Source organism: Mangifera indica, chromosome 2 (assembly GCF_011075055.1).
Source record: "Mangifera indica cultivar Alphonso chromosome 2, CATAS_Mindica_2.1, whole genome shotgun sequence".
Lineage (NCBI taxonomy): Eukaryota > Viridiplantae > Streptophyta > Magnoliopsida > Sapindales > Anacardiaceae > Mangifera > Mangifera indica.
Window position 1 is genome coordinate 15,554,747 of NC_058138.1, and position 16,605 is coordinate 15,571,351.

At 32.5% G+C, this 16,605-nt stretch overlaps 2 protein-coding genes across 6 annotated transcripts; both read left to right on the forward strand.

Annotated features, from left to right (window-relative positions):
* Positions 1–3,606: 3,606 nt before the first annotated feature.
* Positions 3,607–7,387, forward strand: LOC123208411 (E3 ubiquitin-protein ligase SINAT2-like). 5 transcript variants are annotated; one of them, XM_044625909.1, is made up of 4 exons: positions 3,607–3,749; positions 4,953–5,289; positions 5,870–6,256; positions 6,950–7,387. In XM_044625909.1, exons 2-4 carry the CDS (start codon positions 5,071–5,073, stop codon positions 7,268–7,270), a joined length of 927 nt encoding a protein of 308 aa, XP_044481844.1. In that variant the 5' UTR covers positions 3,607–3,749; positions 4,953–5,070; the 3' UTR covers positions 7,271–7,387. The 5 variants fall into 5 exon arrangements, with proteins under 5 accessions (XP_044481844.1, XP_044481842.1, XP_044481841.1 ...); XM_044625907.1 differs by having other exon boundaries at positions 3,738–3,913; XM_044625906.1 differs by lacking the exon at positions 3,607–3,749 and adding an exon at positions 3,760–3,909.
* Positions 7,388–7,852: 465 nt separating this feature from the next.
* LOC123208410 (GTP-binding protein BRASSINAZOLE INSENSITIVE PALE GREEN 2, chloroplastic) lies at positions 7,853–11,275 on the forward strand. Its single transcript, XM_044625905.1, has 3 exons — positions 7,853–9,110; positions 9,351–9,518; positions 10,283–11,275. The coding sequence occupies exons 1-3, from the start codon at positions 7,887–7,889 to the stop codon at positions 10,667–10,669; spliced, it is 1,779 nt and encodes a 592-aa protein (XP_044481840.1). The 5' UTR covers positions 7,853–7,886; the 3' UTR covers positions 10,670–11,275.
* Positions 11,276–16,605: the final 5,330 nt, after the last annotated feature.

Genomic DNA, 16,605 nt, shown 5'->3' on the forward strand with positions numbered 1-16,605 from the left:
TCATTGAAGAAAACAAAACTTCTTATGAACAATTTGTCTTAATCAACTCCAGATAAATCAATGAAGAAGAGAAGATTTGGTCTCGTCATTGATTCAGTCTCATCGTCGCTTTAGTCTCATCATCACTCAACGAAAACGATTTCTCATCTTTGTTTAGACAAAGTTTCGTCTTTTTTTACAAGGATGAGACCGGAAGAAGGGGGAGAGACAGTTAAAGGTTATTGGTTGCCAAAGAGGAAGAAGTTGCCTGAAAAATTGAAACTCTAAAAGGAGAAATATAACTTTTCAAAATTTAATTATAGAAAAAATTGTTAGTTTTTAAACCAAGAGGGAAATTGTATAAATTTTTAGAATTTTAAAGTTTAGTGGTAAAATAAAATTTTGCGTTTGTCTCTAATAAAAAATTATAACAAAAGTTAATTTATGAGAAAATATTTAAATTTTTAATTACATAAAAATAATATTAAAATTACACTAAAACTTGGATAGAAAATAGTCCTTTAGTCTTTATTTTTTAATTAGATCATTGACATCTTCAATTTAAAATATTTATTCACTCATTAAATTATAAATAACACTACTACCCTAAAATAAGCTTCATTAACATAGATTTATTGATAAAAAAGGTGCAATAGTTATATTAATTCCTTTTCATTTTCTTTCCCCTTTTTTCATCGCCCTTTTCTTCTTTCTTACCACCACCCACCATCGCAACAAAAGCTAGATCATAGTGAAAGCAATGATAAGGATTCATAACATTGTTGAATCTAAACTCTCTCATGTCCATGCTCAATACTTTCAGCCTCTTTATGTTTGACTTGTCACTAGAAACTTCTCCCTCAACATCTACACCATTGATTTATCCATCTTATTTAACTCATTGCATCACACCTTTGAAAATGGGGTGCCTTCCACATCACTAACCACGAAGTCAATCTTGAACTTCTTTTTTGTATACAGTGTTTTAATCGTTTCTTGTTAAAAGAAATTCTCGTGTTTAACAATCTCATGTACATCATATATAATTTTTCTAACAAGGTAGGCAATTTTTTTTCATTTTTAGTCAAAAGCTAACATTTTTCATTCACACGAAATACTCTCTTAGTACTTCAAAACTATATCTTTGGAGAAACTATGTAAACACTTGTGCAATTAGCCTAATTGAGAGCCACACCACTAGCAATCTTTATAATGTTGTATAACTATTATAAGGACAAAATTCTGAAGTAACTAAGGCAAAATCTCAACAAAACTAGTATACATGATACAATATGATTTAGTAAAACCTAGAGGACGTTGCCTTGATAAAGTGGATGTAGGAGCCAAAAAATCTAAGCTTTAAATCTCCATAAAATCCTTGAACATTTTATTTCTCTTACCTTGTTGCTTAGATTATGTTTTGAAGTTTTTATTCCACGCTAAAATTTTAAACTCCTATTCATTCTCTTTAGAATTTTTTGTCGTAACGGGTTTTACAGTAATCCAAACAAAAAAACATGTGGTTTGTTATTGATACAATGACTATTGGTGGCAAAGAGCCATCAATATGTTGGATTTAGACCAAATTTAAAGTGTCTATAAACCAATATCACGATGATTTTGTGTCACTTGCCTAAAAAACTAACAATATTTCCAAATTTAATGGAAACAAAAAGAGTCTCAATCCTACAACCAAACCCATTATACTAACATCATGTGCTCAAAATCTTCTTCATTGGTCACATGAATCGAAGCATTGAGGTCTTCACCAAGAAGTTCGTACTTGAAGCGAATGTTTTTCATAATCGTAAAGAGCAAAAAAGTTTATTTATGATAATATTGAATTTGACATGGGATGGAGTGTGTATCACATGACTGATGCAATAAGGGATGGTGAGTTACTGCAAGGAGAGATTTTATTGTGTGGTGCCAATTCATTTAATAGTCAAATTTGCTACATACAATATGTAACAAAGGTGTTTCAATCATTTCACATATTCTTAAATTATTAATAACAAAAGTCAAACATTAAGGGTATTATAGTAATTGTATACTCATGTTAGAGGAGATATTCTAATAATAAAATTAGGTTTTAAGTAAAAAAAAAATGATTTATACATTCCATGTGTAGACATATGTTTTTAAGCAGCAAAATGTTAATCCCTCTTTTCAATTGTGATTTATTATTAAAATTATTAGTGGTTGATTAGTGCCCTTTATAGAGATCATATTTTTCATCTTTATAATGTAAAAAGTGGATAAATTGTGTTCGATGGTAATGTTGTTAAAATGCTTTTTAAGGAGTCGTCTGATTCTTAGTAAACAAAAATTATTTTGATAATCTATATTTTATTATTTATATTATTTTCGTTTATCAGTAATAAATTATTTTGATAATCTTCTATTATCAATAATAATGTGACATATAATATAAGTAGTAATTTGATTATTGCATTCATCTTTAAGTATAAAAAAATATAAAATAATTTTGATTTTATTATAATTATATTTGTATTAAATAATTTTTTAGAACAACAATACCCTATTTTCAATTAATATAATATAAAAATATTTTATAATAATTATATCGAAGATATTTAAGTAAAATAATATACTATTTTTTTTATTATCTCTGGCTAAATATAATAATTATTTTATCAAATATAGTATTCATTTATATTCAATAGTCTTCTAAATAATCTATTTTTAAGGTAATCTTTCAATTTTGGTAATAAAACATTATTCTACGTATATAAAATTGTTTCCATAAATTTTGCTAATAATAGGGAAAACATCGGAAATTTTGTTTGGAATAGAATTTAAATAAATATGTCTATTTCAAAAAATAAGGGATGCAATAAATCTTATGAAGATGCATAAAAGAAAACTGAATATAAAATTAAAAAATAATTAATTAAACACATATAAATGTTAAGATATAACACAAAATTTTATTTTTTTTAATCTTATTTTTAATCACAAAATAAATAGGCTGATAACTCATATTTAAATATATCAAGGCTCATTTAGTAATTTTATCTAGACAAAAGAAAAAAATATTATTAAAAAAATGTCAAATTATTAGTTTACCCTCTTAGTTCTATTGATAATCAATATTCTAAAAATTTCTAACTCCATAAAAAATATTAGGCCTCATCGTCAAAGTCCTTCACAATATTAATATTTGTTTTAAGAAATAATGATACATTAATAATATTTTATTAAAAAACTTAAAATAATATGTTATTATATGCACAAAGACAAATAAAAAAAATGATTACCATGTAATTATTAAAAATTATATTAAAATAGAAAGTTGACATTAATTATTTATCCTACAAAAATGTCAAATAAAATTATTTTTACCTAAGAAATAATATTTGAATAATAATAAAAAATATTTTTTATAAGTAATTAAAAATATTTTTCAAACATCTAACACTTTCACATACTAACTTTATAATAAAGAATTGTGTTATTAATATAATTTTTTTTCAATAAACAATAATATATTATTTTATAATTTAACAGTTAAAAATAAAAAATATATTTAATTATTGTTTTTTATATAAAAATTATATATATAATATTATTTTCTAATAAAACATCGACAAATGTAAAAGGGAAGCCAAATCTTTGACTTTGTAAGATTGTTACATCTTCCAACTCCCAAGTGTTTTGTTTATCCAAATTCTACCCCCTAATCCCGTCAATCAACGAAGCTTAGACACGGAGTATGCGGAGGCCATCTTTCAACGAAACTCCTCCACGTTAGTACATTAAAATTTTCTTCTTTTGTGTTTTGTTTTCGTGTCCTTAAAAGTTCAATTATTGTAAGCCTAAAGCGTGATGGATTCAATAATCTGAGAGATTGAGGCTTTTGGGCTCTCTTTTTTCTGTCTGGGCATCGTTATTTTTGTGTTACAGTTGGTGGGTAAGCCTCAAGTTTCCTTTTTTTTTTAATCTTTTACAGCAAGTTGTAAGTTATACTCTGCTCTGATGCTTTTCTTGTTGAAAATTCTCATTTGGGTGTTACTTTTGGGATATTTGTTGGGTTTTTATGCTGATGAGGGTAAACTTTCATCCGGATATAGCTTGTTTTTGTTTTTGTTTTTTCTCCTCATTTGGGTGGGTTTTAGTGAGGTGAAGTCAATGTTTCCATTGAGTTGTTCTAAGGATTTCAGTTCATCATGAACATGGTTGCTTTTTCGAAATGTTTTTTGGGGAATTTTGATATATGATCGAATGCAAGCTAATCTCTGGATGCTTTCAGAGTGATTGGGTTTATGTTTGAAGTTAAATTTCATTGTTCCATGTTTTGAGTTTTGAAATGAACATCTGTTGTTTTGATGTTTAAGACTATTTACTTCAATTCGTTGTGAATGGTTGAAATCAAAGATCTGTAGTTAAAGAGTAATAAATTTCTGCACCTACCCCTTGATTCTTTTGAAAATTCAATTGGTTGACTTGCAGCTATGGTGATTGTGTATCTTATCCTATTGTAATTAATGGAGGAGGCATTTTGAAGAGTGAATATGCTTTTATCTACCTATGCTTGCTTCTTTTAGGAAGTGAAATTTGTTTGACTTGCACCTCTGGTAATTGTATGTATCTCATCTGGTAATAAATGGGGAGGCATTGTAAACAGTGACAGTACTTGTATGTGGGACCATGTACAACATTGCCACTGTCTGTGGACCGTGCAAGAGCACCATCATCCCCTTCATTGCATTCATTTATCTGCTATTTCAAATTTTGTCTAACTCTAATAATCTCTTCACTTATCTCCTCACAGGGGAATTCTTTGTGCTTTTGTTTTGCTTTTCTTATTTCAAAAAATTTCTGCCTTTCAGGCAGATCAAGTGTCTATGCATCATAATATAATATATAAAAAGTAACTAATTCTATTTTTTGATTTTTCCATAGTTTCGAGCTTTAATTGATTTCTATATTTGCTACAATGTTTATCACAGGGCAAATCATATATGAACTTTAGAGAGTGATACGACAGAGGTGAAGATTATAATATTGGCTTTGGTTCTGAGACAAATAGAAGAAGCATACGAGCATTGGCGTAAAAGGAGATATAGTATGGCTCCTGGAGGAGGCTACTGCAAGGAAGTGATTGAATCTCACATTGCAAATGCAGATTATGATATGGCAACTTCCAGTGTGGAGTTGAGGGGTTCCCCTTGCAGAAAAGCTACAACTAGTTTCGGTGGAAATTTTGGGATGACATCAAACAATGACGTGCATGAGCTACTTGAGTGTCCTGTTTGCATGAATTTAATGTACCCTCCAATTTACCAGGTATGTTCTTGCATATAAAAATTCTAGTAGAAGAAAATAATATTTGACATTTTATTCAAGCATCTTTAACTCCCTTTTTATAACAAAATAGATAATAATTAGAATCTCATAGTTGGCATCATTTGGCTTGGTGAATCTTAGAAATATTTACTCATTTCACAGAGAAGGGGAATGTGATATGAATTGAAACTGTTTAAATTTGTTAATTACTCGATAAATTATTTTCAGTAAATTTACAGAAAACTCCACTAACTCATTTTATTGCAGTAATTTCTTGAGTTGGAAATGCGATTATCTTGAAATCTTTCTGGAAATGTTTTCTTATATTATACCATGATTAGCTATATAGCTGTAAACAAACTCATTGCTACTACAATTTTGAGCATTTTCTGAAAGGATATCACTCCTTTTTCCTTGTATTGTTTCAGTGAACACAGCAGTTCCATTTTCTGACTTCTCCAGGTTCAGATGTAGATAAATTATGGCATTTCATCATAGACATGGACACAGTGATTGTAGCACAAGATTTTTCTAATTTAGTCTTCTTTTGTTGACCAAGTTCTCTCATTTTCTTTTATAGTGTCCAAACGGTCACACTGTATGCTCAAATTGCAAGGTTAGAGTACGCAACTCTTGCCCAACTTGCCGCCATGAACTTGGAAATATAAGATGCTTGGCTCTGGAGAAAGTAGCTGAGTCACTGGAACTCCCCTGCAGACACCAGATTTTTGGTTGTCAGGACATATTTCCATATTACAGCAAGCTAAAGCATGAAAAGAACTGTAAATATCGTCCCTATAATTGCCCATATGCTGGAGCTGAATGCTCTGTCACAGGTGATATCCCGCTCCTTGTCAGGCATCTCAAGAATGATCACAAAGTTGACATGCATGATGGAAGTACTTTCAACCACAGATATGTCAAAGCCAATGCCCAAGAAGTTGAAAATGCTACATGGATGTTAACTGTAAGACTGCACTCTCTCTTTTCACAACACAAATCTGTATGGTCTTTTCTTATTGAAACCTGAATATACAAATTACTAAATTTCTCTACTAACAGTGATTCTATCATATTTTTAGAATCATTTATTTATTCCTTTCATTATATTCTATACTCTTGAAATGAAACCTTTTTGCAAATTTGTCATAAATGGCAGATTGAGATCTTTACACAGATCTTGCTGTAATCTCATGTTCTATGGGGTTTCCTTGTGCATATTGAAAGCAGATTCCTTATTTCATGCAAATTCTCCATATAGAAAAGCTTAGTCTTAATCTTTCTAATTACACATATGACTTAGTGGTAGTTCACCTATCAAGGGTTGCCTTATAATTGGATTGTTTATTCAACTGCAGCTTAAATGTGTATTTAATTTGCAATGCCACTTCTATGGTTCTCCATCATCATTAATTCTTTGGTTTCTGAGAAGTTGGACAAAAGAATAAATAATCGATATGGAAGCACCAAACTGGTTGTTTTAGGGAGAAAAAGAAAATGAGGAAAAAACCACATTTTGCATTTTCCTCAACCTTTCTCCTTTTACCCAATGCTTGCTGCATAGCAGTTATCAGATGGTGTGATTGGAGAGTTTGCTCAAATTGAATTCAAATGTCAGCTCTGATCTTCTTAAACAGCTTTATTCTCCTGTGTTATGCAGGTTTTTAATTGTTTTGGGCGGCAGTTCTGCCTGCACTTTGAGGCTTTTCACCTAGGAACGGCTCCTGTTTACATGGCCTTCTTGCGCTTCATGGGTGACGAAGAAGAGGCGAGGCAGTTTAGTTACAGTCTGGAAGTTGGTGGAAATGGCAGAAAACTGACATGGCAAGGGATTCCCAGAAGCATCCGTGATAGCCATAAGAAGGTTCGAGATAGTCAAGATGGCCTAATCATCCAGAGGAATCTAGCTCTGTTCTTTTCCGGTGGTGATAGGCAGGAGCTCAAGCTGAAAGTAGCCGGCCGTATATGGAAGGAACAATGATAGATAAACCAGAAACTATGTCATAGATAATGTAGTGGAAATTTGCATCAGATATCCAGTGTACTTCTCTGTAAATCGGTGGATATATATATTTATTGCCAATTATTACTTTTTGCATCGGAAAATCCCATCTTGGGGAGGTTATTGAGGCAAAGCCTTCTTCCGGCTAGTGACATATTTTCTTGTCAAATAAAGCAGAGGCAGGTAATCACCCCAACACAAAACTGGTATGCAAACTACAAAGCTTGCTTAGTAGTTCAAATGAATCCATTTTATGTTAGCTGCAGAGTTTCGATCATTTAAATGGAGTTTGGGTGTTAGTCATAACTTCAGATTTAACTAATATTATAATAGTCATACTAAATACAGCAAAAATATTAACATATTATTATGTGATGATTGATATTTTATCTCTAATTTGAAATTAATCAGTTTTTGGGATAGGTAAGTTGTGAAGAATTAGAGTACCACGCTTGCTGGGCTGCAATGACAGGAAGTTTAACTAAACTACACTCGGTAAGGGTACGGAAATTTATGTTTTGAGCAATACGGTGTCGTTTAACACCGAACAGTTGCTTTAAAACCCTAAACCCTACATTACTTCGCGAAAACAAAAATGCTCTTACGAGCAAGAACTCTTTCTCCATCAAAGCTTAAACCCTTCTTCTCTCAATCCTTAATCCACAAAATTCCCACCAAATCTCATCTCCAAAAGTCCTTTAAGCCCTCAACTTCTCAATTCTTTTCACTTTCACCCTTCTCCTTCTCTTTCACCTCCTCTTCTCAACAGCCTCCTCCTCCTCCTCATAAACATTTTCCGCTGAGCAGAGATGGAAATTACGACGAAGCCACTCCCGTACGCGCTGTCTGTCCCGGATGTGGGGTCTACATGCAAGACCACAATCCCAAACAGCCCGGCTACTTCATCAAACCCACTGCAACGACACAAACTCTTCAGAAAATAAAAAATTCTCATCTTGTCCCCGTTTCGACAGTGCCCGAGTTTTCGGAGTCTGTCAAACGGGGTAATATCTTAATTAATCCTGAACCCGAAATCTTAAACACTAACAAGCCCGATAAGCCCGTGGTATGCGCTAGGTGCCACGGTTTGAGGCACTATGGGAAGGTCAAAGATCCGACGGTGGAGAATCTTCTACCAGATTTTGATTTTGATCATACGGTTGGGAGGAAGTTGATGTCGGTGACGGGGACGAGGTCGGTTGTGTTAATGGTGGTGGATGCATCAGACTTTGATGGGTCGTTTCCCCGGAGAGTTGCTAAGATTGTTTCTGAAACCGTGGAGGAGAATTTGACGGCGTGGAAGGAGGGCAAATCAGGTAATTTACCTCGAGTAGTTTTGGTTGTTACGAAGATTGATTTGCTGCCGAGTGGTTTGTCTCCAACCAGGTTTGAGCATTGGGTGAGACAAAGAGCTAGAGAGGGTGGAATTGATAAGATTAGTAAGTTACATTTCGTGAGTGCTGTTAGGAATTGGGGGCTAAAGAGTTTGATCGAAGATGTTGCATTTTTGGCGGGAAAACGAGGAAATGTGTGGGCCATAGGGGCACAAAATGCAGGGAAGAGTACATTGTTGAATGCAATTGCGAAGTGTGTTGATGGTGGAGAAGGCAGAAAGGTTGTTAGTCATTTGACTGAGGCGCCTGTGCCTGGGACCACTCTTGGGATTGTGAGAGTGGAGGGAGTTTTGCCTGCACAGGCAAAGCTGTTTGACACTCCGGGTTTGTTGCATCCTCATCAGATTACGATGAGGTTGAATATAGAGGAGCAGAAGCTTGTCCATGTTAGTAAGGAGTTGAAGCCGAGAACGTATAGGATTAAGGTTTGTTTAAGCTTCACTGTGCGTGTGTTGACAATGTATGTTATTTAGTTGCTTTATTGATGAATTTGAATGTGGAAAAAAAAAAACTGTGCTATTAATCTGTAGGTAAAGTTTAATTAATACGAAGAACAGGTTGAGTGCATCATGTAGATATGACTGGACTGGAATGGTATTGTTTTTGTTGAATCATTTTATGTTGTCTGCATGTTCCAACTCATGTAATGTTAGCATTGGTTGCAGGCAGGTAACTCAGTCCACATTGCTGGGCTCATGAGGCTGGATGTTGAAGATTTATCAGTAGAATCTATTTATGTTACCGTTTGGGCATCACCATACCTTCCATTACACATGGGGAAAACAGAAAATGCTAGCACAATGCTAGAGGAGCATTTTGGCCGTCAATTACAGGTAACATTTGCCGTAGTTATTAAATAGTAAATTTGCACTTTGTTTCCACATAATTTCTTTTTCCGGTTCAATATATACCACTTTTCATCCATTTTATTGAACTCTGTATCGGTTTAATTATAATGATTGTATAAAGTTATATAAGACCATAGCTTGTTAGAAGTCTCTTTGTGATGTAAGTACCATTGAATTTGGTTGAAATAATGCAATAATGGATAGTTTGACTTTGCACATATATATGCCTAATTTGAGCTGAGCTGAAATAAGTGCCCCAGGGTCCGAACTGCGGTAATGAGCCAAAATTTGAATGCTCCACATGATGCTAAGTAGCATTATATTTAGGTTTAAGAAATTAATAATGACCAGGAAATTAGGCAGAAAAAACATGAGCAAGGAAGTCTAATTGCTATAATAGTTTGAACATAAAACAAAACCATAAGCTGGTAATTTTTGTTCTAGTTGTAACCTTTGTATATCTGTAAGATATGCTGTGTGCAATTGTGGGTCTATTGTGATGTCAAATGGGGGCATCTGAATAAAATTTCAGTGGCTGGTTAAAGGCAACAAGAAGATTTTGAACAATTCAAGAATTTCAAAGACCTGTAAATATTTGGGGACTCAAAAACTATCCTTTGCGTACATATTGCCCACTAACATCTCAAATGAAATATACTTTTTGTAGTTAATTCTTGAGGAAGAAGCATGCTGCATTTTGGTTTCGATTTATATAAATTTGACACTATCTGCATCATTTCTTGATTTAGCCACCAATTGGAGAGAAACGAGTAGAAGAGCTAGGAAAGTGGGTGAGAAAGGAATTTCATGTCTCTGGTAAAAGTTGGGATTCAAGCTCTGTAGATATTGCTGCTGCTGGACTTGGTTGGTTTGCAATTGGTCTTAAAGGCGAGGCAGTCTTAGGTGTTTGGACCTATGATGGAGTTCAAATATTCCTTCGCAACTCTTTGATTCCTGATAGATCTCAGGTGTTTGAAGTTGCAGGATTTACAGTCTCAAAAGTTGTCTCCAGAGCTGACCAAGCTCTAAATAAATCAAAGAGACAAAGTGAAACTAAGAGGAAACAGAGAAACCTGGGAGCACTAACTATTGAATCATCATTATTAAGTGTTGATTCACCATCAAGTTCTCAATAAGAACATCTGCTCTGGAAGTTGGAAGAGTGATGTGCAACAAAACTAGGTGGGTTGAGAGATTATATGAAGTAACAATTATGGTTTTTCTCCTGCAGTACAGATAAAGCAAACAACATTCTTTAGCCACAGATGGATCTATCAGTGCTTTTTCGACTTAGACCTGATAACGATTTAATTTTGGAAGTCAATTTCCAATTGTTCCAGAGCTACTAGGAACCTCAAAATGCAGTACATCTGGGTGAATGGCCTGGATTTGTCTTCTAAATAATTCTTTTTCCGCTAATGGGTATGTAGCTTCCTCCTGCTTATTGCTATTTAGAGGATTTTATGTAACAGTTTAATGTGAAGCTTCCCCCCAGCTTGTTCTTATTTTAGATAATTATATGCATGCATCAGTCTAAAATGAAGCTTCTCTTATTTGTTCTCTTAAACATGTATGCATCAGCTCAAAGTTAGTCCAAACTTTCACAATATTTTTTTTTTCTTGCGTTCCAGCATTTGTTTTGATAATTTTATTGGTTTGGTTTCTTTCAACAATGTAATAATCTTTTTGACTGATGGACTGTATTCATGACTTAATTATGTAATTTACTAATCTTCTCTTGTTCATGGGATTATGACACTCAATCAAAGTATGTGTATTAATAATATGTACAATTTTATATATAATCAATAATATATCACTATATGATTGAGTGTTGTTTTATTTCTAATTTAAAATTATCTAATCACAAGTTAATATATCATTGTTTATTTATAAAATTGTGTATAATGTTTATACACACAGTATTACTATATAATACTTGATGCTCTGATGAGCGTTTCCTGCTACCAAAAATTAAGCTCACAGTTGCAGTATTCGAGCCAGCTCTAAGAAGAGGGGGAAGAGCAAGGGAAAGTAGGGGAAAGATTGAATCAGAATATCTCTTTTCATTTGAAAAAAAAAAAAAAACAATGAAAATGTTGTGTCTTTTTGTTATGGGAAATTATTAAAATAAGCAAAATTTTTTCTCACCTACACCTTTTTAGCCAACTCAAATTTTGTTATGCCTTTCTAGGCAAAACCCGGATTTTGCACCAAGGATGTCCTCTCTACTATTTTTATGAATGTTCACTTCCTTCATCATTTTTCTTTCAAAATAACATACAGTTATACACCTTAAAATGGAAATGTACTTTCTCTTATAAGATCATCCCATTCTCAGTAAGTTTCTTGACTCAGATTTATATCAAACAAAATCTTTTATTCATTTGTGTTAATATTCAAACAAAATAACAAACAAAATCTTACAAAATCTTGACTTAGATTTAACCTGGCAAGTTCGTTGTTGATTGATTACAATATTTGTTCATGTGTAATTAATGATGATTGACCGAATAGTATTAATATTTTTATATTTGTTTGATCATGCAGAAGTTTGTAGTAATCTAGTGACTCCATGGGTTGAGAGAAATTGGTCAATCATGTCTGCAAATCAACCAATATGGGTGTTTAGCCAATAATCGTACATAAATATGATGTACATGGTTCAGGGCAATTGGGCGCTATTGTTAATCTATCTAAGAAGAAATGTATCTGTAAGAAAATTCAACTATCACAATAAGCTACTTTCTTAAAGGAAGGAAGTGCAGAAATGTTACAGTTGATGCCACTAGGTTGGACATACTAGATTAAGTTGTTCAAATCCAATACTCGATAAAAACAAGTCATCGTCATGTAGGAGTCGTTGAGGGAATGGGCGAAGGGCATCATGTGTTAGTCATGGGGATTCAGCTAGCGGTCGAAGAGAATATAGACATTAATATTCCAATTTTTTTTTTTTTGGGCAAGTAAAAAATATAGTATTAAAAGAAACAACGAGTCCACCAAATGGAGATTGGAAACAACCAAGGCTCACCATTCCTAACGGAAAGGATATCAAAAACCAAACTAAGCCTAACTATACTTGCACATTCTATACACAAGAAAAAACATATTCTCTCCCCTTGAAGATTTATCAAGGCACTAACAAAAATAGAGTTCAAGTGGAGATACTAGATATCTTTATTATCCACAACTTAACAATAACTTGTGTATGCCTAACTTAGCAAACTTTCATGTATAAAGCACTAAAGAAATAACAAAAACTGGTAGCACTATCTTCAAAAATCTAATAGTTTGGAGGGCAACTTTGCAACTAGAGAAAGGAAGAGAAAAGTAGTATATAGTCTATAACACCTAAGCAATTCAAACCAAAAAGAAAAGGCCAGGGAGTAAAGCTTTCTAGACAGCACAATATTAGTGGGATAAAAAAGGTAACTAAGCAATAAGGAATGACACTAGTCTAAATCACTAAGGAGATTGGCCAGACATTTGCTTGAAGAATTTTTGGCCTATTTGTGAGGATCTGCACCAAAGCACATGTTGATAAAAAAAACTAGGCACCAAAGAGCACTAACATGCAACAACAAATCCTTGACACAACAATTTGATTAGAACAACAAGTAAGGAAAGCCAAAAGCATTTCTAGAGTAAACAAGCCTTGGCAAACACTTATGGGGAAAAACTAAAGGAACTAAAGACCAGTAAAGCTTGCAGAAAAGACCATGGAAGGGTCTCGGAAGATCCGTAGAAGATTGGAGAGAAAATCTAGAAAAGGAGGACTCTTAAGTTATGTGCATACAAAAGGAAATTAGCGGGTAAAACCTTATATGATGGAAAATAAGGTGAATGAAAAATAAGAGGTGCCTTTAGCTGTGTGTTCTAAGGCATAAATCTCAAGAAATAGGGATTCAGGTTCGATGAGATGAATAAGTCATAATTCTGTGGAACCAATTGAATTATGATATAAAAAGCCACCGATTAGGTGGACAGTGGTGTAAGTTTATTGATGAAAAGTCGATGCTATATGACCTTCGACTTGAATGAATTGAATATGTACCAATGATATATGATTTTGGTATAACGAGAATGGATGATAGCCATTACTAAAAAGAAGTAAAATGCTAATGATGTGTGATCTTTGGCATGATTATTGGTTTTAATGCTAATATTATGTGATCTATAGCACAATGGGGTCAATATATTGCATGATCTTTGGCCCGAGTTTAGAGCAACTATGAAAGCATAAGTGTTATTGCGTGATACCTATGAGATGTTTCATGCACACACCCATATAAGGGTATCCATAACTTTGGGTGTCAGTTGAGCAATTCACTTATGAAATTGTGTGCATGGAAATGATTTCTCACATGGCTATTCAGATGCTTAATGTATGTGTCCACAATATAGACCACCTCCAAGTGACTATAAAGTTATCCATTTATGTATGTATCAAAGGAGGATTACACAATTTTTCCTTATTTTACTAGGGTGTTTTTGCTTATACAACATAATATAGTTGACACATTTATGTGATGTTGAAGGGAGTTGAGAATGCAATGAAGTTTCCATGTTTTCATGAGATATTATGAAGTAATTGATGAACTATACTATTATTGAGAGTTGAACCTTGATGACAAGGTTATGTGTTATAATACGTTGTAATAGGATAAGTTAAACATGATATCATCAAGAGAATGGATGATATGAGAAACCTTAATCACATAAGTTGTGTGCAAAAATTACTTCAAATATGAGTTAAGGAATGCTAAGAGTTAGATGAATTGTTTTAAACTACATACATTGAAGATATTTGATAAGTCATCTACTTATTAAATGTTTTCACACTAATGCATTCTCTTTAATTGTTTTGCAAGTAAGAAGCGAGATATAAGTTGGGTAGAGTTGATATCATTAATAGAATTCACCTACGATAATAACTATTAGGTGATGATTAAGATTACTCTGTGTGAGACACTTTATCATGGAAAGTGTAAATAATTGTTTCATTGGGATAAGGTCATTGAGAAAGATTCCCTAACAAAGGCATTTGGGTTGAAGATGACTTAAATGATCATAAAGAATGTTAGACTTATCTAAGAAAGTAAGAGACAAACTTTAGGCCAGTTGAAGAGTTATGCTGGCCAAAAGAGATGTGACCTAGAGTTCAATGTGGATGACAAGGTGTTCATGAAAATAGCTCTTTGCCAACATGTTATGATGTTTGACATAAAATGGAAGGTAACTCCAAGGTATATTGGACCTTTTGAAGTTTTCAAAAGGATTAACAATGTGGCCTACTGATTTGCATTGCTAGTGAACATGGATCACATCCAAAATGTGTTCCATGTGTCATTGCTATATAAGCATGTCAATGACTTTTCCCATGTTTTAAGGACTAGAGATATTGATCTAAAGGATAACTTGATTTATGTGGTATAACCAGTTTAGGTATTGGACAAAATAGTGAATAGGGCTTAGAAATAAGCGTATCTCATTGGTTAATGTATTATGGAGAAATCACAAAGTCAAAGAATCTACATGAGAGGTTGAGTAGGATAGTCTGTTTAGGTATTGGACAAAAAAGTGAATGGGGCCCAAAAAAAAGCAAATCCTATTGGTCAGTGTATTATGAAGAAATCACAAGGTCAAAGAGTCTATATGAAAGGTTAAATAGGACATGAAACTAAGATTCTTAGAACTATTTAAGTGAATTTTGAGGACAAAAGTCAAATAAATGAGAGGAAATATAACACCTACAGGTGCATCCCATAGGCCTTTTGGCCATTTACAAGTTTTAAATTATTAAATTTGAATTTATAAGATGATGAATGATCATGCATAGTAAAGGTAAATCTGTTCAAAAGCCTAGAATTGTTCATGTAGAGTGAACAATCATGCAAATGCAAAACTAGAATTTTGATATCATGAATGACCATGCATGTGAGGCATACAATCATTCATGAGCGTGGTTATTGGATAATCATGGTACCGAAGAAGAATGATACACAATTTAAGTGGTTGAACTGTTATAAACGCTCATATATAAAAGGTGCATGATTATTCATGAAACTTTAGAGTAAATAACATTTTCCCACCCAAGGTTTGGTCTAAAACACTTTTCCACCCTTAGTTTGTATAAATAACATTTTTTCCACCCAAACTCAAACTTTGTTTAAAAAAATAACAACGTAAGGGTAAAATAGTAATTTTAATACATATTAATTTTAAAAATAAAAACAATACATTTCTATTAGACCCAAACGTTTTAAACATGACAAATTTAACCCTTAAAAAATATTATTGCATTTTATTTAATTATTTTGGTGTTGTAATTGTTATTTTTGAGACTATTAGAAGGCAAAATGATATGTCAAAATTTTCAAAAGACCCAAAAACTTTTATAAAATTTCCAATCACCCCCTAAAAATTTATAAAGACTCATGTTATTTTCAAAAATTATAATTTATCTCATAACATATGATTATACAATAAAGATACTTTTATCTATAAAAAGATATGAATAAATGATGAGTGAAAGAAAAAAAATAAGTGACTTCTTATATAATTTAAATATTTAAAATTTTATTTTTTAATTTTTGTTAATTTAGGGTTATATGATAATTTTGAAAAATAAAATAGTAAAAATAAAATGGTAATTTCATTTTCTAATACTATTATTTCATTAACAGAGTTTAATTTTAGATAGAAAATTATTATTTATACTTTATTTTTGGGTAAAAAATGTTATTTATGTTAATTAGGGTGGAAAAGTGTTTTAAAGCTAAACCTTGGATGAAAAAATTTAATTGACGCTGAAGGTTTATTTTGAAATTTATATAAGGAAGTCGTGTTTTCGGTTAAGAGTTTAAACATTTTCTTATATATTATTCACAATCCAATACCGAGAGAGAGAGACTAGAGGTTATGAGGGGTCCGACTTGTTGCTATTGGAAAATGATTGCTAGAATACTAGTTATCTAAAAATTAGTACTTCAACGGAGGGCAAATAAGTAAACATAACATCCCTCTTTGAGTTAAATTATAGATGAAATAACATGTTGCATTCTCAACT